Genomic DNA, 27,919 nt, shown 5'->3' on the forward strand with positions numbered 1-27,919 from the left:
TATTTGTAGGCATATTTAGATTTTTTTCCTGTCATTTTATATTGTGCTTTCTGCTTGTTCTGCCTTTTCTGTATTTCTTTTCCCCTTCCTTTCTTACTTTACTTCGGATTATTTTTACCTAATTCCTTATTTCTTCTTCTATTAACCTGGAAGTGATACATTCTACTGTTGTTTTTTTAATATAGTCACCCTGGAAATGTCAACATACACACTTGCAAGTCAAAGTCTAGAGTTAATAGCTTGCCCTTTTCTTGGACAATGCAAGGAATTTAGAATACATGAACTTCAATAACTCCCTGCTTATGTATATGTAATACTAATGTGGCAATTTTAACCCCACAAGACATTTAATTGTTTTATACAGTTTAATATTATTTGACTGTCCACATATATACCATGTTTTGGCTGTCATACTTTATTATATCTCAGATTCTACATCCGTGATATTAGTCTCAAAATTTTTTTTGTAATGAAAGATGATAGATTGTATTAAGAATACTGCTTCTAGAGTCAAACTGCTCTATTTTTTATACTTTTTAAAAAATAAAGCATAACTAGAAGGATACCCCAAACCATGCCCAGTGTCACAGCTAGTCAATGGCAGAGGCAGGATTTGAAACAATGAAGCCCTTATTTTGAACCCAATAGCATCGTCTCCATTGTGAAGGGCTTCTTATAACTCATAGTCTAAGAAGTCTGTTGGCGGCACAACAGACCAGAGCCATCTTCACTGTCAGCAAGTTTTATGTAGAAGTTCAAATCCCTCTCATGCCTCGAGGTTCATAAAGGTTCATAAATAACTCCTCTGAAAAGTTTAAGCTAAGCACAGGTGACTTGAATTTCAGCCTTATGAATGCTTTTAAAATAAATTTCTCTGTGTTTCTTGCACCTTCATTAGCTTGCCAAAATAGGTTACTGGAACCATCTTGTAAAATTTACAGGGCAAGACTGCTTCCATGTATATCCAGTTCTGTGTCTGGGCTCTGAAGCGCTGAAGCGTGCTGCACTTGTTCCCAGGCAGACCAAGGACAGCAGAAAATTGAATTTCCCCCGATACAAAGTCACTTGGATGTTGTCAAGCCACAGGAGAGATTGTATGATGGAATTGTTAAATGATAGATAGATTTTGAAGCTATCTTTGGTGGAGAGGGTTCTTTCAGAAGTGTGGTTAGCACAGAGCAATCTTCCAGGTCTTCTAGGTTTCCTACTGTCTCTATAAGCCTTTCTACAGCATGGCAGGACAGCGTCCTGCAGGAATTGGCTCTGAACTTTTCCTGTAGGTCCTTCTGGCTCAGAGGCTTCCTCCAGTGACCGTAGAAGGTATCCGAACGCTCTGTGAAGACGGCTCCATCCTTGAGGGCCACACTCATCTCACAGTACAGTGAGTTGAAGTTTGGTAGGTTGTCTCGAGGGTGCTCCAGCTCCACCTTACCAAGCAGCTGTCTCACCTGTGGCCTGTTGATCTGGTGTTTGTGGAAGGCTGGGACAGTGATGGCGCCGTCGAGCAGCGTGGCACAGGCCACATACTGGAAGGAGTGGCGGGCTTCGTGCTCGGAGCTGGGGAAGGGCCTGTTCACATACTGGACGTCTGGGATTCGCAGCATAATTCTCTCAATGCGGTCAATGGGCAGCGGGGCTTCGTCTGATACAAGGTGCCTTCTCAGAGATGCAGCTGTGTCTGCCACCCAGTGGGTGGCCAAATGGGCAGGGAAACGCTTGAAGGCCACATCCTGCTTGTCCAGAAGCCAAGTGTGTGAATCTAGGTCTGGAAGGACTTTAGGAGAATAGTTGGCATAGAAGGCCCCAAACCCTGTCTCCAAATCCAAAACCCGTTTGTTTCCCTGGAGACCCAGCATTGCCAGGAAAGCAGCTTCTAGCCCATGCCTGGCAGCACTGCCCACGTGAAGTGGCTTGGTCTGAGTGGCAGCATTTGCCATGGGTGCCCCGGCATAAGAAACAGCAATAGCCAGGGCCTCTTGGCACTCTGTCACGCTGAGCCCCAAAAACTTAGATGCGGCAGCAGCACTCCCCAAGGTTCCCACCACCGAGGGAGGATGGAACCTAAAAAGCAAAAGAACACAGAGGTGGAGACTTACAAACTTCAGCTGCCAGGGGGCGGTATAGTACAGTGGTCAGGAGTTTAGCTAATGGAGCCCTAATGCCTACATTCAAATATCAGCTCTTCCTCTTATTAGCTATGTGATCTTGGAAAAGTTATTAACTTCTCTGTACCTGTTTTCTCTTAAAGTGATCATCATCATCATAATAATAGTAACTCCCCTGTGAGTTTTGAATAAATTCATATAATTACAACAGGGCCTGATGTAAATAATAGTAAATTATTTATAAATGGTCCTGTTACAGTTGGGCTTCCCTGGTGGCTCAGATTTTGTAAAGAATCTGCCTGCAATGTGGGAGATCCCCTGGAGAAGGGAAAGGCTACCCACTCCAGTATTCTGGCCTGGAGAATTCCATGGACTGTATAGTCCATGGGGTTTCAAAGAGTCGGACACGACTGAGTGACTTTCACTTCACTTTCACTGTTACAGTTATTGCCAAAAAGGCAGAAGTTGTTGATTGCTGAAAGCCTCTGTAAGTAACTGTAAAAACTCAATAGAAACTGTGAATGCTTACTCAATATCCTTATTTATTCCTCTCCTGGAAGGCTGGAACAAATGGCAAAATAAATATTAGATTGAACCATATGATACAGTCAGCATTTGAACATTTTTTGATCTGTGGGTTGAGTAGTCAGCTTTAGGGTATTCTGTATGTTCTTATTCATCTGAAGGACCCTAGAAATACCAAAGTAGATTCTGCTTTGAGCTGAGCTGAGGGCTATCCGGAGTACCCATGGAGGCCAGCATGTCATGATCACCTTGGGGTGAGGAGATCCAGATCTGTTTATGGTCCTGCTTGCTCGATTGGCTCACTAAACCCAGTGGAGACTTTTCACTAGCACTTCTGAGGTCACACTTTTCTATAGCAGTTTGATATCTGGTTGAATGGACTTACCTGCCAGCCCTAATGACAACAGCTTCCACTGAGCCAAGCTCTATATCAGTAAGCTCCACAGAGATAACGACTAACAGACGAAGGGGAATGTGGCTGCCTCAGGATGGGGCACACTTTCTCCATACCTCTTTGGTATGTCATAGGCTTCTTTGGAGAAACGCAGTAATTGGCCTTGAACTTCAATACCAACATTGAAAGCCAGCAGCAGGTCAAGGCCAGAATACTTTGGACTTGGTGGCAGGGCTTCCGATAGGGCCATGAGGACAGGAAGGACAGGTCCAGAAGGGTGGGTGGCAGGATACCATGTGTCATCAAAATCCATTGAGTGAATCTGTATGAATAGACACACAAATGACAACCAGAACCTAAATGTGTCTCCCTTCATGTGATGGCTCTTGGACCAGTCAGGGTTTATTTCAGTAATAACCTTGTTTGATATGACATTTTTAGGTCTGATCCTCTGAATACTAAACCTATGAACTCTCTGTGATTCTTAATCACATGGTGGGCACTAGATATGCTGTCCTCTGGCCAGATCAAGTGGGACCTTCCAGAGCAGCTAGTGAACTGCAAGGAGCTTGGGTCTTACTCAGGGGCCACCATTGGAAAGATCCATACCTTCCTTATAAACAAAGCTGTAGAATTAGGTAGCTTCTCCTCCCTCCCTCTTTGACCTTTCAACAAGTCACATGAAGAGTTTACTGTCATTTATTCCATATCAGGCCATATTTTCTGAGCCATTTTTATTATGAAATAATTTCAAATTTATAAAGAAGTTGCAAGAACTCTTGAACCCAGATGAACTATTAAGCTATATTTTTAGATCATTATTTTCTGCTATAAGGTTTTATTCCTTCTCATCCCAGTCATTTGTTTTTTCCTTACATGAAATAGTAATAACCAGAAGTTCAATTTAAATAGATTTTTGTCTCGTTGTGGCTGGTGCCTTCCCCACGGCTTACTGCATGTTTACTTGTGGATGCACCATCGGATTTGACTTTCGATATTCTGAACTACTGTTGCCATAAACCATAAAAATATCTCAGAATTCCCAACAGGTTCATGTCCAAATTATATCTCGTAGACTGCTCCTGACACACAGAAAAGGCATATAAATTGTCTCTCAGATGAGAAGTCCTGATTTTTGGTTCAGAAAAAAATAGACACCAGATGGTCATTGTTTCTATCTTGATAAATATCTGCTGATTGAATGAAAGGCTGGTTGCTGAATAGAAACTGATACTGGCCACAGCAGAAGGGATTAAGAAGGAATTGAGTCTGGATATTTAATTTAGAGTTGAGATAATTTAGGAGCATTTTTTTCAAAATATTTCCATCTTATTTCCTCTCCTTCACAATTTCAAAAACGTTAATTCACTGAAAAAACATGAAACTGAAATTACAACATAGGAGAGACGGCAGGCCACTTCACCTCTCTGAACTTCAAGGAACTCAGTAGGATATGAAAACTGGGAAATTTCTGAGATATCTTCCGGCTCTGAAATTATTCTGATTGTTGAACAGTAGGAAAATCATGGAAATCTCCTTACAGCCACACCGTTAACGAAAGCAGCATAGGTTGGTGGGAGCCTGAATTCTGGCTGGCCCCAAACGGTGCTGGATACATTGGAACTATAGATCTGGAATGAAAGAATACCAATCAGTGATACAGGTATGAACCTACATGCCAAGTCACCATTTCAATAGTTCTTCTTCATTTTTGGAGACACTACTTTATTACCCCTTATTGAGGCCTCTGTGCTAGATTGAAGCCCTAGTCATTGGATTTCTCACTTCCTTGTAGAACAAAAGTGCAACTTTCTCCATGGAAGGGAGAGGAGATGCTGTCACTCAATCCCAGACTGTGATCCCTAAGTGTACCAAGGAATGAAGTCTGAATTTACTCTTATTTACTCCTTGAAGATAAACACTAGGAAAAGGTGGACTGGTCTTTTCTATCAAGGTATTCTTTGGTGGGTAGGTGCACATCTCCCATGTAAACACCTGCAGGCTAGTCCAGGCTTTTCTCCAGAAAATCTTCAAATCTTTGCAAGAACAAATGGCTCAGGGCAGGTGCTATGGCCACCAAGACTCTCAGGTAAAACTGTGCTTTCAGTTATAATAGTAATCAACTTGAGATATTGCTAGCCTTAAGATTAAGACTGGTCTTAAGACAGTGGCTTAGTAAACGATGTGGATGTATACAAAGACTCAGGTAATATAAAGCATAGATGTACGTATGTGAGAGTTGAACCATAAAGAAGGCTGAACACTGAAGAACTGATGCCTTCAAGTTCTCATGCTGGAGAAGACATTTGGGAGTCCCTTGGACAGCAAGGAGATCAAACCAGTCAATGCTAAAGGAAATCAAGCCTGAATGTTCATTGGAAGGACTGATGCTGAAACTTTGGCCACCTGATGCGAAGAGCCGATTTATTGGTAAAGACCTAGATGCTGGGAAAGATAGAGGGCAGGGGGAGAAGGGGACAACAGAGGATGAGATGGTGGGATGGCGTCATTGACTCAATGGACTTGAGTTTGAACAAACTCTGGCAGAGAAGCACAAGGAAGCCTGGAGTGCTGCAGTCCATGGGGTTGCAAAGAGTTGGACACTACTGAGTGACTGAACAACATCAACAACAAATACAGCATAGAAAAGCATAAAACTGTAAACCACAATGCTATATTCAGCAGGCACTCTCTCTAAAAGGAAGAGTAGAGCAGTAGAACACAAATGCATGTCCCTGGATACATCTCACAGACAGGTGTGTGTGTGTACCCCTGGTTTCAGTTCTAAAGTAGACATGGAGCTTCTTACTTTACTGTATCCGCTGACTTTGTGAAACACTTCTGTGCTGGTTCCCAGGAGCCCCACTCCCAGAGCATCCAGAACCATCCTCTTGCTCCTTTGAATGACATGATCCGTCAGGTGTCCCACCTTCAAGCCGTGGATCACTTTGGCAAAGCTTTCTGTGACAGACTTTAAAGGCAAGAGTGTTAGAGCAGGGCTATGATTACTCTGTATTCACACACTTCCTTTCTACATGAAAACTCAAGGTACTTCTGCATAAAGAGTGTGCTCCACTACAGGAAACCAGTTGGTCAAATTAAGTTCAAATCCTACAAAGTGACGTGTAGTGAACATATGTATGAGGCAGAGGGATGTGGAAATGTACGATGGCCAGTTTCTGTCCTCAGTCGAGTTGAGGACACAGAGGAGCAAGCAGATAATGGCCACAGAGTGTGGTGGGCTTTGGTGGAGGCAGGAAGAGACTAAGAATGGGAGGAGAGGACGGATGTCTGGCCCATCAAGTGAACATGCCTGGGCGTGGAGTAGATCCCGGGGACTTCCCTGATGGTCCAATGGTTAAGACTTCACCTTCTAATATAGGGGGTATGGGTTCAATCCTTGGTCGGGGGCTAAGATCCCACATACCTTAGGGCCAGAAAACCAAAACATGAAACAGAAGCAATATTGTAACAAATTCAAAACAGGCTTTAAAAATGGTCCACATAAAAAATAAAAAAACTTAAAAAAAGAAAGAAAGAAAAAGTAGGGCCCCAGCAGACCCCCAACAAGTCCTGAACACCACCCCATGTGCCAAAGAATAAATGATCTCTTGGTGGCCCCTGAGGAAGGGAACACTAGGAAACAAATATGCAACTGCTTAGCCGTCTTTCACCTTGTGCCATCTATTTCTAAAATATCTTTTTGGTCTTGATTTTTCTCCTGGCATTTACATCTGCTCTTAGTAAAGATACTATGACTAATGCATAAATTATGGTAAAATAAGGAACGCAGGTTCAGTCCCTGGATGGGGAAGATCCCCTGGAGGAGGGCATGGAAACCTCACTCCAGTATTCTTGCCTGAAAAGTCCCATGGACAGAGGAGACTGGTGGGCTACAGTCCATAGGGTTGCAAAAAGTCAGACATGACTGAAGTGATTTAGCACACACTCATGCACTTATTTAATAAATATTTCACAAGTTCTTGCTATGTGTATGCCCTGTGCTAAGGACTCTAGAATACCAAACCAAGATGTTATGGTTCCTGCCACAAAAATAATAATCTTTTCCAGGGGACTAAGGACAGTAGACAGATAATTAGAAAAGCAGTATGGCAACGTCGTAATGGATACTTGTTAAACTAGAAGGTTAAAATTCCATGAAATTATACTGATTCATTTTCTTCCTATTTTTTTAATCAGAGAATTACATCTATTCTTGGTAAAACATTAATGAAAAACAAGATGCTATGAGAAATATTGAAATGGCATTTTTAAGGTAGAATCAAGTAACTCCTCAAAGGAGAGGAACTGAGAAAGCTGAGAAGAAAAGGAAAGTTAGAAAAACCAGTTTAAATAAGCCCCATTAAAGGAAACAATACCTTGAGCATCATGTTGTTCTAAAGAGAAGGGTTGTCTCCGGAGGGAACTGGGGAGAAATTTGGTTGCTGGTGACTGTCTTTATACCTCTCTCTTCTCTCGAACCCATTCTCTTTCATTTTGTTCTAACTTGAAAATTTCCACTATTTCAACACCTCCCAGCTGATTTTACTTCAACTTCCTCTGTAATGAGTTGTTTAACTTGCCAGTAAACTAACTAAATAAACCTAGAAAGTATAGTAGCAATGATCAAATGAGTCCTCACAGATATCAGAAAAGTACATTGATGGCAAAACTAGGCATCTTGTGCCTAGGTGCTATCCGTCACAATCAGAAAAACAGTCACAGTCTTTTATATAGGCATTCTAAAATTTGTCCTGGGGAGGTAGACATGGATTTATGGAAAAGATCAGCAAAAAAATAAAATAAAAGTCATAAACTAACTTACAATATTGTAATGAAAATTGAAAAAAATTAAGTGTCCCCCAAGTGTGACTTAATTTGAAGAGAAAAAGTTAAAATTTTATATAACCTCCCTCTCCTTCTGCCTCTGTAACTCAGCTTGCCCCTTGCAAAATCTAGATCATGTAGGTCACGTAGTCTCAGAAAGTGGGGGCTTGCAATACTAGGAATTGGAGTTTATCTCACTCACTCTTGTCCTGCTCTTTGCAATCGCCCAGCCCTTGCAAACCTGCTTAATCATACCTGTTTGTGTAAAGTCAGGCATCCCTCTCCCCATCTTGACCACTGTTTCCACGTGCGTGAAACCCCTTAGTTTAAACCAGCCTATTAACAGCTAGTGTTGCCCACTACAGTCTGTTTATCAGTTCAGTTCAGTTGCTCAGTTGTGTACGACTCTTTGCGACCTCATGAATTGCAGCACACCAGGCCTCCCTGTCCATCACCAACTCCCAGAGTTTACCCGAACTCATGTCCGTCGAGTCGGTGATGACATCCAGCCATCTCATCCTCTATTGTCCCTTCTCCTCCTGTCCCCAATCCCTCCAAACATCAGGGTCTTTTCCAGTGAGTCAACTCTTCACATGAGGTGGCCAAAGTATTGGAGTTTCAGCTTCAGCATCAGTCCCTCCAATGAACACCCAGGACTGATCTCCTTTAGGATGGACTGGTTGGATCTCCTTGCACTCCAAGGGACTCTCAAGAGTCTTCTCCAACACCACAGTTCAAAAGCATCAATTCTTCAGCTCTCAGCTTTCTTCACAGTCCAACTCTCACATCCATACATGACCACTGGAAAAACCATAGCCTTGACTAGATGGACCTTTGTTGGCAAAGTAATATCTCTGCTTTTTAATATGCTGTCTAGGTTGGTCATAACTTTCCTTCCAAGGAGTAAGCGTCTTTTAATTTCATGGCTGCAATCACCATCTGCAGTGATTTTGGAGCCCCAAAAAATAGTCAGCCACTGTTTCCACTGTTTCCCCATCTATTTTCCATGAAGTGATGGGACCAGAGACCATGATCTTAGTTTTCTGGATGCTGAGCTTTAAACCAACTTTTTCACTCTCCTCTTTCACTTTTATCAAAGAAGCTTTTTAGTTCCTCTTCACTTTCTGCCATAAGGGTGGTGTCATCTGCATATCTGAGGTTATTGATATTTCTCCCAGCAATCTTGATTCCAGCTTGTGCTTCTTCCAGCCCAGCGTTTCTCTTGATGTACTCTGCATTTAAGTTAAATAAGCAGGGTGACAATATACAGCCTTGACGTACTCCTTTTCCTGTTTGGAACCAGTCTGTTTTTCCATGTCCAGTTCTAACTGTTGCTTCCTGACCTGCATGTAGGTTTCTCAAGAGGCAGGTCAGGTGGTCTGGTATTCCCATTTCTTTCAGAATTTTCCACAGTTTATTGTGATCCACACAGTCAAAGGCTTTGGCATAGTCAATAAAGCAGAAATAGATGTTTTTCTGGAACTCTCTTGCTTTTTTGATGATCCAGCAGATGTTGGCAATTTGATCTCTGGTTCCTCTGCCTTTTCTAAAACCAGCTTGAACATCTGGAAGTTCATGGTTCACGTATTGCTGAAGCCTGACTTGGAGAATTTTGAGCATTACTTTGCTACCGTGTGAGATGAGTGCATTTGTGCGGTAGTTTGAGCATTCTTTGGGATTGCCTTTCTTAGGGATTGGAATGAAAACTGACCTTTTCCAGTCCTGAAGCCACTGCTGAGTTTTCCAAATTTGCTGGCATATTGAGTGTAGCACTTTCACAGCATCATCTTTAGGATTTGAAATAGCTCAACTGGAATTCCATCACCTCCTTTCATGGGGTTCTCAAGGCAAGAATACTGAAGTGGGTTGCCATTCTCTTCTCCAGTGGACCACATTCTGTCAGACCTCTCTACCATGACCCATCCATCTTGGGTGGCCCCACACGGCATGGCTTAGTTTCATTGAATTAGACAAGGCTGTGGTCTGTGTGATCAGATTGGCTAGTTGTCTGTGATTGTGGTTTCAGTCTGTCTGCCCTCTGATGCTCTCTCGTAACACCTACTGTCTTACTTAGGTTTCTCTTGACTCGGACGTGGGGTATCTCTTCAGGGCTGCTCCAGCCAAGCGCAGCCACTGCTCCTTTCCTTGGATGAGGGGTATCTCCTCACGGCCGCCCCTCCTGACCTTGAACGTGGAGTAGCTCCTCTTGGCCCTCTGTTTATAAAAACTCTGTAATCCCTTTGTTCGGGGCTCAGAGCTTGGAGCATTAACTCCTCTGGGCCTGCTGGCTAATAAACCTGAGTTCTCCAACTCCGAGTGTGGTGCTTGGTTTCTCGAGTACTAGTTTCTGCAACAGGTTTCTGCAACTCGTCCACTGCAACAGGCATGTACAGTGTTTAAGGAGTACTGTCATTTTCCCCTTCCATTTCACCTCTGCTAGTCACCATTGTTAGGGACAAATGTGCCTTCCAGAAGTTTCTGGTAGTTTGAGATTAAGAACCTAGAAGGGCATTGAGTGTTTATCACAATTCTTCCCAGATGTTCCCTTGTTTGCCCCTGAACTGCATTTTCCAGTATACGGAGATCACTGGCTCCTGGTCCTCTGCCTGGTTTCTGGGATCTATTGCCTGCCTCCCTGCTATGGCCCAAGAGGACTTCAGCACAGCTTGTTGGGGCATTTTTGTTTATAATCAATCATTGCAGGTTCACTAATCTGAACCTAGCTGTGGTCCTCTAGGGTATTCTTATTGCCCTCAGGCTGCCCCGTTCTGGGCCATTGGTTTGTACTTACAGGGGTTACCAGAACTCAGGTTGAGCTTGTGGTTGCAGGTAAAGTGGCAGAATTCTTCTTGGAGGATGACTGCATGTTAATTTCAGAGGAAATCTCCTAGAGCCTTGGGGTTCTACCTGGATCCTGTCACAGAAGACAGAATTTGAGACAAAGAGAAACTAAATGGTTCTGCATAAAAATGCAAAAGGCTGTCTTTCCTGCAGTCCGACACTGTCTCTCAGAGAAGAGGTTAAGTGCTTTGCTTCTCTTGGTTGGGGCTCTGGAGACAGGGTCAAGGCATCAGGAACCTCTGTGGATGGCTGGGGGTGATACCCTGGATTTAAGTCAGAACCACACACATGTTGGGGGTGAGGCTGGAGCTGGAGAGATAGTCAGCAGGGAACCCTTTGTTGGAAGGGCCCAGGCAGACAAATTTAACAGCAGTGGAACCAAATATCTAATTTGAAGTTTTTCTTTGCAATATAATAGTTGTTCGTCATCCTCGGGAAAGTTTGTTACAGACTACAACCTATGTCAGCCATGCTTTGGGGAGTGAGGGCAGGGCGATCGTTTATGTATAAAGAAGGCTGGGGGGTACCAGTCAGAGAGAAAAGTGACCAGAAGCAACGTGGAGGGGTTATTGTACCTAGCTGAATGATGCGGGGAAGAGGGACCAGAAAGGATGACACTGGGGCACGTTTGGATTCTCTTCTTAAGCCAACTGCTGACCAAAGTGGGCTTCCCAGCCATGGTCCAGACTGGGGAAACCCTAAGCCAGGCTCCGTAGTGGCACGCACAGTGGTTGTGAACATCAGGGTACAATTTCAGACAATCTGTTTTATATCAGTGGACTCCAAAGCCAGGTTCCAGTGGACGGGTGAATTTCTGTATCCAGGAGTAAAGTGAATATTTGGGTAGAAAGGGCAAGATAGGTATTTGGGGCCATTAGGATAGACCTCAGCAAGTAAGAACAATCACATCATAAGATTTTCTGATTTCTTGCTTGATAGTCTACATAAATTGGTGTTAAGAATAATCTGATTGAGTTGAAAGGAAACAGTTATCTAATTTGAAAAACACTCAGAACAGAACTCCCGAAGCATTATCTCAGTTTGAAATTCTGGCGTTTTCAGCTTCCTTGTGAAACAGGGAACCAAGTTCTGTTCACAGAGCCGAAAAATGGACTTCACGAACTTGCAAACACTCCCACAGGCAAAGTTTATTTTGGAGGCTAGAGATACAAAGCCCTCAGCATTGACACTGAGAACCCCCAAAGGTGGGAATGACAGTAGTTTTTGTGTCTTTATTAGAATTGATCTGTTTGTTTTTGGTTGGCTAAGGGCCAGATCCATGTAATTTTTGACCAGTTTAAATGTTGCATTGTCTAGTTTGTCATTTTTATGGCTTTCTTGGATCCCCCAGTTTTTCAGTTTTTCTAGACATTGAGATGCCATCCCTTGACCCATTCTCAAGATCTCAGAGCATTATTTAGGGGCTAGATGTGTGTTTAGGAGCTAATTGTCCAGCTGGAGTTTTTCTCCTTGATATACTGGAGAGCAGTTTATGATTGTCTTGTCCTGGGTCTGAATGTTTTATGACCCTCCAGACCAGGGAGGCATTCCTCTGAATGTCTATAATCTGAAGCAATAAATATATCTTTTCATGGAGTAAAATGCTTGTGTGTGAGAATTAAAATTGAAATTAGAGAAAGAACTGAGGCTCTGACTTATACACTGTGTAACAATTTCTACCTCAATTAGATATTTAGAGAAAACTCCTAAGACCACTTTTACATGAAAGGGAAGAATGGACTATAACAGCTTCAACCACCTCACTGTGGAAGAACTTTACAAAGTGATGATAAGCTGCATAAAGTCTGATGAGCATTGATGGAAGTGCTGTCATTTAGCTTTTCTGGGCTCACTTTTTGTCACTGGTATTGAATTTGAAGGCATGTTAATTCAGTTATTTGCTTGCTTAATTACTCTGTGCTATTATGGAACAGTGACCAACTTAAAGACTAAGGCCCTCTGTAATTAGAGTCACTTTCTAGTTATTTAGGGGCTTAGATGATAAATTGTAGATTGACATCTCTGTAATCAAAAACAATTGATGGCTTCCCATTGCCTCTTGCTCTTTGTTTTAAGTATTATTAGAAGCCAGATTATATTTAAAAGCAAATTTGATCTTCCATCACTGTCTGGAGGGGAAGCAGTGTAGAGAGCATTCCCATGAAAGCCCACGTGGGGAGGAACTGAAGCCTCCCGTTAACAGTGGATTTGGCCATGCATCTCTCCACAGCAAGCCCGGTCTTCAGAGACCTGGCTGGCGGCTTATTGTTTAGTCCCTAAGTCATGTCGAACTCGTTTGAAACATTATGGACTGTAGCCCACCAGGCTCCTCTGTCCATGGGCTTTTCCAGACAAGAATACTGGAGTGGATTGGCATGTCCTACTCCAGGAGTTCTTCCTGACTCAAGGGTTGGACCTGCATCTCTTGCATTGGCAGGCAGATTCTTTTCCATTGAGCCACCACTGCAGCCTTCTGAGAGACCCTAAGCCACACTTCCCAGTTAAGCTGCTCTAGGAATCCTGACCCTCAGAAGTTGTTAAGATGATGAACATTTGTTCTTTTAATTGGAAAAGTCTTGAGGATACTTTGTTACATAGTAATAGACAATACAAACTCCTATCTGTCAGTAAGCCTTACACAAGCTCTCAGGATCTGGCCAGAGTTCTCTCTTCATTCTCACATTGGGCTTAGCATCTCCCTTCCACCCAAAGAGCCGAGGTCTTCATGCCTTAGGACCTTAGTACTAGTGATTCCCTCTCACTTCTCATGTCTTGTTCCCACACCATGTTCCTTTCATGTCTAACTTACCCCACAACTTTCTTCTCTTCATCTTCCCTCGAAGTCAGTGGTTCTTAGCCAGAGATGAGTTGTCTCCCAAAGGGACATTTGGCAATGTCTGGAGACAGTCACCAAGTTGTGGCATCTAGTGGGTAGGGTTCAGGGTTGCTGTTAAACATTGTGCAATGTACAGAGCATCCCCCTGCAACAACAAAATAACTAGTTCAAAGTGTCAATGGTGTTGAAGTTGAGAAGCCCTATTAAGTGTAGAGTTACATCTAGAAGTCCTCCCAAACACCTCAAGTTTAGGTCAACATGCCCATCTGCATGGGACACAAAGTTTCCCTCTTTATATTCTTTAAGATAGGGAAGTTCCATTTAGGAAGGGAACTGATCTACTCCCCTGAGTCACTACATCTAGAATCTCATACATAGTAGGTGCTCAATAAATATTTGTTGAATGAATTAATGCAAACCCAATGCTTTCAATAAGCCAGTCATACTAACACCTGGATGAAATTGAATCCCTCTTTATACCCAGTGAAAATGTGCCTGGAATGGTTTTTTCTTTTTTAATGACTGTGGTTTTTATAGCAAGTAAAATACAGTGAACTGATCTTTGTCTTCTCTTGACAACAGCGGGTCCAGTCATAAGGGATGGCTTGTGAATGTGAGCTCTCAGAGTAAATCAGGAATATTTGAAAAAACAAATCAGAAATGTGAGAGTGCAGATAATTTCGCAGAAGGAAAAACCATGTAATACGATCTTTGCCCAGAATAGCTGATTTGGCATATTTGAATTTCAGTTTTCTTTTTTCTGCCTTGCCCTTCCTTATGCAATCTGATAAGTCAGTCTCTGGGCTATAAATATTGAGTGTCATTTTTTGGGAAAGCTTATGTTTTATCAGAGAGCAAGTGGTAGCAACCAGGGTTCCTTTCCCTAGTTAGCATTTTTGTTAATTCCTTTGTAATATTGAAACATACTTAGAATATTTTGTAAAGGAGAAAACTTTGGAGTAAAGTGCATTTAATTTTCTTAAAGCAACAACAGCACCACAGTAATAACAGCCATCAAAATCTTCAAGGCTTACACCATTATCTGTCTGCCTTTGTTCTGGTTCCATTTTTCCCCAGGCCCTAGACAATAAAATAAAACCAGATTTTAACTTGAAAACATCAGTAAGGCATTAAGAAAGAATGTCTTAAAGTAATATTAAGAGAATGCCTCACAGAGCCAATGGTTATTTTATGTATACATGTTCACTATACATTCTCTCTCTGTGTATGTGAACTATTCTTTACCGACTTATTAAATTTTGGATGGAATTTTGAAAGTGCTCATAAGGAATTAGGTTCCTATGAAGCGAGGACTTTAAACTGTTGAAGGAATGTGTGGATGTAAAATCAATGATTCAATATAATTGACTTGATATACTTTATTGTGAAGACATCTTTCCATTTGTGGAGGCTCAGAGTGGCTATGTTTCATCTTCAAAAGCACCCTACCTCAAATAAAAGTATTGTCTGTAGCTTTTCTTGTAGCACAAAATAGCCTGTCATTGTTTCCAAGCTAACTAGCAAATACTGAGCGATTATCCACCAGCTGTATCATTCTGCTTATGATGCTGTCATAAAGAAGAACTAAATGGATGGATGTCTTATTTAAAGAAGTCTGGTAGATATTTAAAAAACATTCCATGCAGTAATTGTGTATGCATATTTAGCAGGCAGGATAGATTCTAGGTACTTCCTCCTCTTTTGAAGCTGTATTTATAGAATTGTTGTGGAGCTCAAAAAGAAATGTGGTTAAACATTTCAACAGCAAAGGTCTAGTTACTTCCTTTCTTAAAAAAATAATTTTATATTTATTTATATTATGTAAAAATATATTCATTTGCTTATTTTTGGTCACACTGGGTCTTTGTTGCTGCGCGGCTACTCTGTAGCTGCGATGTGTGGGCTCCTCGCTGCAGTGGCTTCTCTCGTTGCAGAGCAGGGGCTCTAGGCGAGTGGACTTCAGTAGTTGCGGCTCTCGGGCTCCAGAGCACAGGCTCAAAGGTCACACGGGGCTTAGTTGCTCCATGGCATGTGGGATCTTTCCAGATCAGGGATCGAACTTGTGTCTCCTGTATTGGCAGGAAGATTCTTTACCTCTGAGCCACCAGGGAAGCCCTCATTACTTCCTTTTGATATTCCTCTTTCACACCAGAGGCTCTTTTTCAGATGATGTAGTCTTTCTTCAGCTCAAGGAAAGTTTCTTCTATTGTTTTCTTGATTCAGTCCCCTGTCTATTCTCCTTCTGACTATATCTTAGGTAGATATTGTTTCTCTTGCCTTTATCCTATATGTCTCCACTTGATTCTTATAATTTCCATATTTTACATTCCTGTTTAATGCTATGATAGGACTGCATGACTTGGTCTTCCAAGCATTAAATCAGTCTTCAGTTGGGCCCATTCTGCTTATTTTGGAAATAATTTTTGTTGTTGTTGTTACTTGTTCTCTGGTTAACATTTTATAGGTATTTTCTTATTTCATGAATACTTGTAACTTAATCTCCTCGAGAAAATTACTTTAAAATTTAAAAAAAAATTTTTTCTGTTTCTCCTGGAGTCATTCACAATACTTCTTCATCTGGTACCTCTCTTTCAGGCTGTTGGTTTTCCTTCTGTTTATTCATGATGGGTCCCACGTGAATCGGACTGCCCACCGGTGTTGGGACCCGACTCTTGTCTGCAGCATCCCTCTGTCTATGGTGGCTGCAGTTCCACCAGCTCAGTCCGCTGTTCTAGAATGATGACTCCTAGGCTTGGAGACCGTGGGGCCTCCCTGACTTAAGGAAGCTCTCAAACTTGGCTAAGGTGAACGGTTCTGGTCCAGATACAAACTATGGGGGCTAACATGGTCAGCCATGCTTGCATATTACAATTTTAACTGTAAAAAGAAATGTACAGGACAGAGCACCCAAAGAGAGAACTTCAGGTTTACTCACTATCATCTCACTTTGGTAGAAATTTTGGGTCAAGCCACCACCAGACTCCCAGGGGGTCTTTAGATCAGTGTCTCCTGCTGGGACGATTAGTTACGGCAAGGATGCTAGGGTCTTGTGGGGCCTGCATGGTTTGGAGGGGGCCCACGGGTGTACCATATGTTATTTGGCTTGTTTTCTCAGGTGTGATGATCTTCCTCTAAGAGTTGTCATCATCTGCTTTTAATATTCTTATTTTTCATGTGGCTTTGACTGTCCCCATTCAGCTGAACATAGGTCATTAAGCAGGATATTTTGCTGATGTCTCAGTGATTTTATCCCCTTGTCCTCCATTTGCATATTTTCTTCATGGCTGATAAACTAGAGTTCTAAAACTTGCTTCATGAAATTAGGGTGGAAAGAGAGAGAGCGAGAACAAAGAGATACAACATGACAGCTGGGGCCAGGCCCCATGGAGGCAGCAGCCATGGGCTCACTTTGGTATGTGAGCACACTCACAGGACTGATTATCAGGTTTGCAGATCTGCAGATCTGTTTTTAATCAGCACCCATGATTGTCTTGAGTCCCAGGGGCTGACTTTCACTAAGCCAAATTATTTGAGAACAGAGAGTCAATCAGAATGCCAATTTGTTAGTTTATATTGAGCAGAATTCCATAAGGTCTTCTATTAAGCCCTTTTCTATATCAAGGTCCCCAAGAAGTTAAGTTAGTGATGTTCACTTGGTCAATAGTGAGGAGGGAGCACTGAGAACTGCCTTATCCAGACCATGGAAGAGATACTATCCTTGCCCTATTAAATCTCCTACCTCTCTGGTGCCCAGACACATGCATCCATTGGATTCTCTGCTAGATATGCTTGGCCAGAATTATTTTGCTCTTCATAAATTACCATTATGTTGTTAGCCTTTTAGTTTTTGTTCTGTGAAAACATGATGCTAACTTACCACACAATGCAATCAGACATTCCTGGGTTTTACATTTTACACCCCAAACATGTCAGCTTTGTCTGTTGGCAGGCTAGGTGAGCTCTATACCCACTACATTTACTGTACAATAAAACACAGTCTCTGGGTGGCAACAGCATGGCAGCTAACAGGAGAAACTCACTGTTGTTGTGTTTCAATAAGAGAAAAATTCCTGTCAGTTGAAATGTCTGTCATGATTCATTCAAAATAAATAAATCAGCCATTCATTTCAACATTTAAGTATTTCCTCAAAATTTTAGAAAAATAGTTGGAGTTAATGTGGCCTTTTTCTGATTTTGCTGAGTTTTGGCACTTTCTATGTGACTACTTGGGTTCCACTCTCTGGAATACCTACTTAGCCCTGCTCTTTCCCTTCCATCCTCTATAATTCACAAAGAACATTCTCTTTTTTCTTCAGTTTAACAAACTTAACTAAATCTAATTTGCAAAGATTTTTTAAACTTTCAGACTGTGGTTTCATTCCTTGGGTTATTCTTTATTCTATCAACTGAAAAAAAAAAAAATCTGTCTTGGTCTCAGATATGTGAAAAATGGGAAAAGGAATTGTCAAAATCCACAAAGAATTTTCTGTATGTTAGAAAACACTGTGCTAATGACTGTGGATGTGGAAATGAGGTAGGAGGGAAGTGGGCAGGACACAACCAGTACCTTTGAGATACAACAAAAACTGGTCAGAAGCGAATGGCTCAAGATACAGGAAGATCTGACTTCCAGGAGACCTCATGACCCTGAGTCCCATTATAAGCTCATTGGAATATATTAGCATGTGCTAGATGACACATCCACAGTGCCATGACAGTTCTGGGAATGGCTATAAAAGGCCAAAACAGTGGGCAGTGGCCCCATTCATGGAAATCACAACCCTTTCCCAAAATATTAATAGTTGGAGTAATCCTCCTACTTGTTAACCCATGAAATTACCCTGCCTATAAATGCTAACCACCCCATATTTTGTAACTGCCTCTCGCCTTCTGAGATAGCCCACAGTCTGTCTGTAGAGTATGTAAACTTGCTTTCGCTTTGCCATGGCTCGCTCTTGAACCCTTCCCTGAGCAAAGCCAAGGACCCTCACTTGGTGGCCCCATCCCGGGGTTGTTCTTGTTCAGTTGCTAAGTCATGTCTGATTCTTTGTGACCCCCATGAACTGCAGCACGCCAGGTTCCCTGTCCTTCACCATCTCCCAGAGTCTGCTAAAACTCATGTCCATTGAGTCAGTGATACCATCCAACCATCTTATCCTCTGTCACCCCCTTCTCCTCCTGCCTTCAATCTTTCCTAGCATCAGGGTCTTTCCTGTAGAGTAGGCTCTTTGCATCAGGTGGCCAAAGTATTGGAGCTTCAGCATCAGTCCTTTCAATGAACATTGAGGACTGATTTCCTTGAGGATTGACTGGTTGGATCTCCTTGCAGTCCAAGGGACTCTCAAGAGTCTTCTCCAACACCACAGTTCAAAAGCATCAATTCTTCAGCACTCAGTCTTCTTTATAGTCCAAACTCTCACATCCATACATGACTACTGGAAAAAACATAGCCTTGACTATATGGACCTTTGTTGGCAAAGTGATGCCCCTATTTTCCTGCAACAGAATAATCAGATGTTGGGAAAATGTAACTAAAATAAAAATCTTCTCTCAATCCAGAAATCCTCTCCACAGAGGTAATAGAGTAAGAAAACTTTATTAAATAAGCCTTAAACCAGAATGTGATACCCACCACAGGCAATCTCCAGAGAGACTGCAAGGATAGAAAAGAATCTCACCTCCTTCTATAGGCAAGCAGACACTATGCATTGTATACACAGTGTTGAAATAAACAATAACTAGTCCTCAAGTCCGAGGACTTGACAGCACCTTTTGTCATACATAGTTCCTTTTAAATTTACCTGGTAATTGAGGTGACCGTTGTTTAATTAACTTTATCCAGAAGAAAAACACACTTCTTATTTCTTCATGAATAAATAGCTTTGCAGTTTGGAACAAGACACCCACCAAAGTGAGGCTGTAGGACCTATTAACAGTCTCTCCCATATTCTGTGTGAACGAATGTGTGAGGGACTGTGTACATGTAGATCGTAGGTGAGTATAGTGGTTCCAAATCCCTACCTAGCTCTGGTTTCTGACCAGCTGAGAAATTGCATTTTAGTGCTGGGGGGTGACAAACCACCTGTCTATCCCACAGTGCTCTCAGTGGGGGCTTTCCTGAGAGGCTCTGGGATTACTCAGCATCCATGGACTTCTGGGATGTCAGGGGCCATTTTCAGCTCAGAAACTCACTTGGGGGAGGGATGAAAGCAGACAGTGGGACAAGTTGCCATAAGAGAATAACAAGGAGGAGTTTAGAGAGGCCAACTGGCTGCTCCGGCAGATCCTTTCTGGGAAAATGCCTTCATGAGGTCACCCGGGTGAGCGGGCTGGATCCACCTCTGAGTGCTGAGCTTGTCTGGGGAAGGGCCTCGCCCCTCGTAGGAGGCCAAGGTATGGACGAGAAGGCCAGTGTATCATTTACACTTTGGATGCTCCTTTACATCTCGAGGCTGGCTGTGTTCACTGTGTAGGGTCCTTCCCTATGGCAGTGTGGCTGGGACATCAGATGAGTAATGGGATGTTGCTTGTTCAGTGTGAAACTGAAATAAGCAGTGGAAGAAATTGGAGGGACTTTACCAAGACTTTGGGAAAGCTAGTCTTCCCTGACCTACACAGTGGATACTTCTCATTGATCTTCGCTGAATGTAAGATCTTGACTTTGTTTGCTTTTTTCATTTTGTTCCTCTTTTAAAATTCCATATTGATCATCTTCCTGTTGTCGTAATACACAGACATGTGACAGCACATTCTTGTTTGGCTACCTTTTTGGTGTAACTCTAACAAGAAGTCAAAATCAAGTTCTTGTAACTGGGAAGATGGCACCTTACTTGTGGAATATCGTGTCTCCTTGAAGTGTCCTTGTAGTCCTGAGGTTCTGTCATAATTCTTAGAAATTTCTCCGTTCCTCTCTTCCTTATCATGGGTCAGTCATTATATGTGGATTTTGCTAGTGTAACTCTGAGTGGTAATCTGCAGAATCAATCCCTGTCTAAGGGATACCTTTTGTTGCTCCAGTGTGCTAGTAATAAGGAGACCTGGGTTTGATCCCTGGGTCAGGAAGATCCCTGGAGAAGGGAATGGCAACCCACTCCAGTATTCTTGCTTGGAAAATCCCATGGACAGAGGAGCCTGGTGGACTACAGTCCAGGGGGTCTCAAAGAGTTGGACAGGACTGAGCGACTGACACTTTCACTTCCAAGGAGATTTCAGAAATCTGATGCCCAGACAGTGAAGCAGACTCTTGGGGTGACTCACGCATCAGTTGTTTTTAAAGGTTCCCATCCCTAAGTGATTCTGTTTGCAGCCAAGGGGTGAGCCAGTGATCCGGCCTAAAGTTCTGAGGTTTACGGAGGCTGCGTCTTCCTCGTGGGTGGCCAGCACTTACAGGCATCCTGGCTTATACTCTAGGGTTTCAGACTTGTTCCTGTTCCTGACACACACTGCCTTTGTGCAGAGCCCCACGGCTCTTCTGCTTTTATCCTGCTCTTTCTGGGTCTTTTCCAGGGACCCACGGATCCCTCCAAGATGCTGTCTTTGTCTCCTTGCATTGCTGACTTTTGTCTGATTTCTTACAAACTGCGACAGGCTCCATTGGGGAACAAATGACTTCTTTGAAGACCCAAACACTGAAAAAAAAGGGCCCTTCTGCTCTTTCCACCAACTTATAATAAAATTAATATTAATGAAGCACTGACTGTTTATCATGCACTATTAAGCTTTACATATGCTCTACTAATGTAATGTTTAATTCCCACAAAACATCATCATCCCCATTTGAGAGATAAGCCAACTGAGGCAGTGAGAGATGAGTAATTTGCCCAAGACAACACAGCTGGTGCATGGTACAGGCAGGACTTTGAGACAGACAGTCTGATTCCAGAGACCACAGTGAGCCACACAAACAGTAAAATGAGTTTAAAGAAGGGGAATAATGTAGACTTCCCAATTGGGTCTACTTTGATGCTTTTTTTGGAAATTCTTTCAAAATTTTTTTCTTCTTCTTTTGGTTTTCCTGCTTAGCAGATGCCTTAAGCACATGCCTATTTCCGCTGTTGGTGATCCATCACTGTTGGGTTAACCCATGTCAGACTTCCCTGATGTTGAAAGCTTGTCCCCAGATATTTGCATATATTAAACACACCCACTTGATGAAGCTTCAACCAGCCGCTGGCAGGGCCTGTCTCCCCAAGGCCCTCTCGCCATTGTAGGCAGATCTGTTACAAACTCTTTTCCTACAGCTTACTAAGCGCTGGCTTATCTGTCTTGGTTGTCTCAGCCCCGAGATAGTCTTGATTCCTCCCTTCCTTGCGGGAAACAAAACACCTGGTCCCTTTAGGCAAGCAGAGTGCTGATTTAAAGCAGTGGTTCTCGGACTTTCTGTCAGTCACGTGGAGGGCTCGTTCAAACCCAGATTACTTGTCAGAAATATCGCTTCTCAGCACCCATCATATGTGACAGGTTATGCCTGTGCTGCTAGCCCCATGACCACACTCTGAGAACCCCTGCCTTAAACCCGGTCTGCTGCAGTGTGGTCCATAGGTTGGCATCACCTGGGAGCTTGCTAGAAACACAAACTGGCAGGTCAGAGCTCACACTTCTAGAATGAGAACTTGTGTTTAACAAGTTTCTCAAAATGTGATACGTATGCACATTTCAGTTTGAGAGGCACTGGTTTCGATCACCTGTTTTGATTCCTTCTAGGACTTTTAATGTCAAATATAAACCTTATTTGACAGAAATATTCCAAATAGTTACCACATTAAACTATATTCTGGCCACAAAAAAGACCAAATAAGATGATATAGGTGGTTTGGGACAAATCTATGACAAGTCCCTCCAAGCGCCTAACGGCTCAGCATCATGGCCTTCTAACAGAGGGAAGATGATGTGTTCAAGGTGATGGCAACTTAAAAGATGATTAATATGCACATGCTCAGTAAAGCCTAATGCTGGCAGACAGGACTGATGAGCTTTTAAACTCCTCTTCTATCAGTAGAACAATGACATAAAATGTACACTCAATTTAAAGTTTATATGAAGTCTGAATACTTTGAAAATCAGTCAGTCAGAAATGAAAACTGCTAGTTCTGGGTCAGTGAGGGTAAGTAGTGGGGAAAAGGGAAAGCTATTTTCACTGTTACTTTTACATTTTAGAAAAAAAAATGATAGGGTGGCAAGATAAATATCAAGTTTGTTCTTTAAAAAGTGAGGAAAATAGTTATTGAGATTATTGTTATTTTCTCTAAGGCTCGATAAAGATTTTTGGATTTCAAAAGTCAAAGGATAGACAGATGAGTCTCCAGCACAGTAAGAGAAGATCATTTGCATCTGTCAATATATTCTGACATGCTGGGTGAGGATAATCAAGCAATATCAGCAAAGCTGCCACTTCAAACAACAAAAAAAAGTGAAAAATGAAAGCATTTAATAAATGTTTCTGAAGTATAAAATCTAAGTGCTACAAAAACCTGAAACTTGATAATCAAAATAGCTGTCTTTCTTGGGTGCTTGGGCTTCCCTTGTGGCTCAGCTGGTAAAGAATCCGCCCACAATGCTGGAGACCTGGGTTTGATTCCCGGGTTGGGAAGATCCCCTGGAGAAGGGAAAGGCTACCCACTCCAGTATTCTGGCCTGGAGAATTCCACGGACTGTATAGTCCATGGGGTCACAAAGAGTCAGACACAACTGAGTGACTTTCACTTGGGCGCTTACTATATGCCAGGAATTAAGCTAGTGCTTTATCTATATGTTATACGTGGCCTCATTAATCCTTGCCAGAACCTTAGGGTTCTACAGTGATTTGTATTTTACAGATGAGGAAACAGAAGCTCAAGAATGCTTAGGGGTGAGTGTTATTTATGCACATTGATACATGTATACTGTAGTTACACACCACGTAAACTACCTCTTGAAGAAATACTTGTTAGCTTATTTTCCTGGATGTTGCTGGTAAGAGGATAAAGAGAAAGATTTACTTAATTTGCCTATAATTAGGATGAAGAATGCTTTCTGTGACCAGCTGTCTTGGGTTTTTTTTTTCCAATGCTCAAACCAGATGCGTGCATGTGTGCTAAGTTGCTTCAGTCGTGTCTGATTCTATGCGACCCTATGGACTGTAGCCTCCCAGGCTCCTCTGTTCATGAGATTCTCCAGGCAAGAATACTGGAGTAGGTTGCCATGCCTTCCTACAGGGGAGCTTCCCAAACCAGGGATCAAACCCGAGTCTCATGTCTCCTGTATTGGCAGGTGGGTTCTTGACCACTAGCACCACCTGGGAAGCCCACTGAAACCAGATAGTCTCAGGCAAATTGGGACAGTTGACCAGCCTACTGGGATTCCAGGGGAATGAAGCACTGGAGCCAAGCCTTTAAAAGCAGATCACTTGACCTTTTCGCAAGTTTTAGTTAATAAGTGTTTCTTATGATAAATGCACTGAAGTTCATGAAGGTCTATTCTTACCGGATTAAAGAATGATGAACCTGCCTACACTAGAACTGGCTGGTTTTGCTTTGTTATTCTGAGTAGCAGTGATGGATAGCCAGATGAGAATCACAGTCTGGAGTCATGGGTACTGTGATTTGCTCCACCTTGGGAACACAAGCAAGAAATCAGCTTTGGAGGACCCTCAGTCTGGACATGTTTCCAAGGCTTTGTGCCCTTGGTCTTTTTAGCTATCAAGTGAAAAAGCCTTCCTTGCTTGCTGTACACAAGTAACCCCACTCCTGCCTGTGTTTTGTAATTTTGGGTTGTGAGCTTATCTTTAGAGAGGCTTAGTCTGTGAACTTCCATAGTGACCTGAGTTGAGGTTTGTATTTGCTTATATTGGGAGTCCTGGGGTATTAATATCATGGTTGGAGGGACATTTCTTATACTAATTTCTGGCTTGGTAGGTGAGGATCTTGTAGGTAGTTATTGAGTCCTGCCTCCAAGGCCATAGGTATGAGTCCTGTGTACCAAGGCCACAGAAGTGGAGCCCAGAACTGAGATCGCCTCTGAAGCTAATTGAGTTCCTTTGTAACTACTGCCAGAAGCCCCCTGATCATCACTAACAAGCTTCTTAACTCCAAGTTAGGTGAAGATGCCCACTCCAGTAAACACACTATAAAGTCCTAACCAATCAACGCCAACCTTCCAGCAGGAATTTTCTTTGTCTTGAGGCTATAAAAAGTGATTATTAACTCAGGGAAAAGGTCGGCTCTCCCTGATCTAGCAGGAGGTCAGCCTGCTGCATTTACAATGCCTTCATTATCTCTGCTCTTTGTTCTCACTTCCTTCTGAAATTCTCTGTGTCTGGAAATTCTTTTCCAGCCCTCTACTTGGACTGCCTCAACAGCAGTTTAAAATTGAAGTGTAAATCCATGTAAGGGCAGGCCTGTGACTTAATTCTGGGGAGGATACTCTCCCCACCACCCCTCATCGGAAAGCCCTGATAGAGATGGGCACATATTCTCTTTGACTTCCTATACTGCTGAGTGATTTTTCTTAGGTACATGGGGTGACCAGGTGAAACATAGAGCTGCTCAGTTAAATCTGAATTTCGGATAACAACAACAAATTTCCCAGTATAACTGTATTCTAAATACTGCATTGGATATGGTTGTATTAAAGCATTTTGTTGTTGTTCATTTGCAATACCAATTTAACTGGGTGTCTTGTATTTTTATTTGCTAAATCTGGCAGCCTACGTGATACACCCAGGTGTATCTTTTACTCAGGCTGAGGTCCTTTGGGAAGTCTAGCTTTATTTGGGGTCTTAGTGGTAACTCCTTAACATGGGGGGTTGTCTCTTGTTCCCATGAAGTCTTGGAAACCTCAGCCCTGGGGTTGTAATGCTAGTGTTGAACAGGAAGTCTCTTACCTACTTGACTGTTGCTCTCTTGGTTTTCTGGATTCTTGCTGCAGTTTTCAGTTTGTTTCATTTTTAGCCCCTCGCGTTATCTTATTTTCTTCCAAGTGCATGTCATGTATACCTTGAAGAGAGTGTTTGTTATGTTTTGTCCCAGATGTTTTGAAGTAAAAGGGTTTCAGGTTATCTGGTCTACCCTATCATAGAAGATGTAAATTAGGACACATGATCTGTAACAGTCAGCTAAGGTGTCTGATACATTGGTGTTGGGAAAGTTAAAATGCTATTAAGATTTAAAAGTCTCCAGGCTTTCTGAGCTCTTTATAGGAGGGTGATACTATGCATGATAAAGTATATTTGACCAAAGTATAACCAAGTCAATAGTGAGATACTTTGAAATCAGGTTATTATAAAACAATTTCAAAGGTACGAAGGGTTAGCAATACACAGGAAGAAATAATTAAAAGAGCACGTAACTAACTTAAGAACATGTCATTTTTAAGTCTGGGTGACGCAGTTCCTAGGGCAGTGTTACAGATGGTACCACGGATCACCAAGCATTCTGTTCCTCCTTGCAGGGCCCCTCCCTGAGAGGGTGCACATTCCCTTCCTGGCCGTGTGACGGGGGTTTGGCGAGGGAAGCAGAAGTGAGCACTGCCAGCAAGAGGTTTGTGGTTTGTCTTTTCTCTATGCCATGGCGATCTTCTAGCAGATATGAGATAGATGGAGCTACATATAGCCAACCTTATGACGTATATCAAGTATAAGCAAGAAAAAACTCCTCATTCTTTTAAGCCAGTGGGGTTTTCAGGCTGTTTGTTACTGCAGCACAACTTGATCTCTTCTGACCTATTTTGACTGACAGAGATGCCGTCGGCCCTCAGGCATGGAGCCGGGTGCCCAAGTGCAAACGTGAGCAGGTTTGGTGTGGTCTTTCTTCTCATGAACTTAGGTTCTAAGAGGTGGCAAAAATTAATCAAACAGAAAATGTGGAAGCAAAAGTTTTGAAGGAAACCAATACTTGGTAAAATTAAAGTGCATTTCTTTAAAATGATGGCCTACCTATTTCCAGAAAAGCCTGAAGCTATTTATAGAATCAAACACAACATACAACTTAGATCAGAGACACATTAACACAGCAGAGGAATCAAAGTCACTGGGCTGTAAGATAGACCGATTACCACAGTAGGGCATGATGATCATTTCCACCTTCTGGAGCCAAGGCAAGAAGGGAGTTGAGTCATACAGTTCTCACTGTCTGACAGCAGGGTGCAGGCTAGATCTTTGAGGAACTCAACTTTTTTTGCCGTGAATAAAGAAGCAGTTTATTGACTGGGTTTTCATACGAGGGACATTTCACAACTTGACAGTCAGTAACTCTAAATTTGACCTTGCAAAAGTCATGGAAACATTTTGCCATGGAAATCCGTACCTTTTGCCAACCTGGGCTGGTGCCGTGGGCTCCACGGGACTCGTTCTCTCTTGCAGGCGCCGGCGTCTCCCCGGTGTGGAGGGCCCGCCCGTGTGCGGGGCTGTGCCAGCCCACCCCCGGCCCTCCCCATCCCGCCCCGGCACCACTCCGGCAGCTGGGGGATCCTGGCCTTGAGGTGGGCCCGGGGTCCCCCTGGAGGCCTGGCCCTTGGCTTCCAGAGGAGGGATCACTCCTGCCCGTTGGCCCACAGATTTCTTGTCCTGCCTTCCAGACACCTCAGCTACAACCCAGGGGAGCTGTGGCTTCTGACTTATTATGTATGCCAACCTGTTTGGGTTCCAACAGAAAGGTAGGGGTGTGTTTGTGCACAGATGGGCTTGCTGGTGGGGGTGCTGCTAAGGAGCGTCATTTTAACAGATAAGTGAAGCCAAATAAAAAAAAATACTGTTGAAATGGATAATCCTAATAAACCATCTATAAAAGCTGTGTGTGTGTGTGCTCAGTAGTGTCCAACTCTGCGACCCCATGAACCGCAGCCCCCCAGGCTCCTCTGTCCATGGAATTCTCCAGGCAAGAACACTGGAGTGGGTTGCCCTTTCCTACTCCAGGGGATCTTCCCAACCCAAGGATAGAATGCGAGCCTCTCGTGTCTCCTGCATTGGCAGGCGATTCTTTACCACTGCACCACCTGGGAAGCCCCTATAGAAGCTGAAGAGAACAAAAATCTCAATTAAGGGAAGCCATTCCTGCAGGGAGCTTAGGTACTAAAAGCTAGACTGGTTGCTTTCTGCTGTCTTATCAATGGCAGGTTGGAGAAGGCAGTGCTAGCGGAGGGCCCAGGAAGTGTTCATTGTCAGATGACCCTTAAGGAAAGTTGCTCAGTTGGGTCTGACTCTTTGTGACCCCACAGACTATATAGTCCATGGAATTCTCCAGGCCAGAATACTGGGGTGGGTAGCCTTTCCCTTCTCCAGGGGATCTTCCCAACCCAGGGATCGATCCCAGGTCTCCCTCATCACAGGTGGATTCTTTACCAGCTGAGCCACAGGGGAAGCCCAAGAATACTGGGGTGGGTAGTCTATTCCTTCTCCAGCGGATCTTCCTGATCCAG

The 27,919-nt window shown here is 42.9% G+C and overlaps 1 protein-coding gene across 1 annotated transcript; it reads right to left on the reverse strand.

Annotated features, from left to right (window-relative positions):
- Positions 1–1,029: 1,029 nt before the first annotated feature.
- On the reverse strand, positions 1,030–26,938 carry ACOD1 (aconitate decarboxylase 1). The gene is made up of 6 exons (XM_043477783.1): positions 26,809–26,938; positions 26,240–26,331; positions 5,834–6,034; positions 4,566–4,655; positions 3,141–3,346; positions 1,030–2,061 (listed from the first exon to the last, which is right to left on the reverse strand). Exons 1-6 carry the CDS (start codon positions 26,936–26,938, stop codon positions 1,062–1,064), a joined length of 1,719 nt encoding a protein of 572 aa, XP_043333718.1. The 3' UTR covers positions 1,030–1,061.
- Between the last annotated feature and the right edge of the window lie 981 nt (positions 26,939–27,919).

This window comes from Cervus canadensis, chromosome 9 (genome assembly GCF_019320065.1).
Source record: "Cervus canadensis isolate Bull #8, Minnesota chromosome 9, ASM1932006v1, whole genome shotgun sequence".
Lineage (NCBI taxonomy): Eukaryota > Metazoa > Chordata > Mammalia > Artiodactyla > Cervidae > Cervus > Cervus canadensis.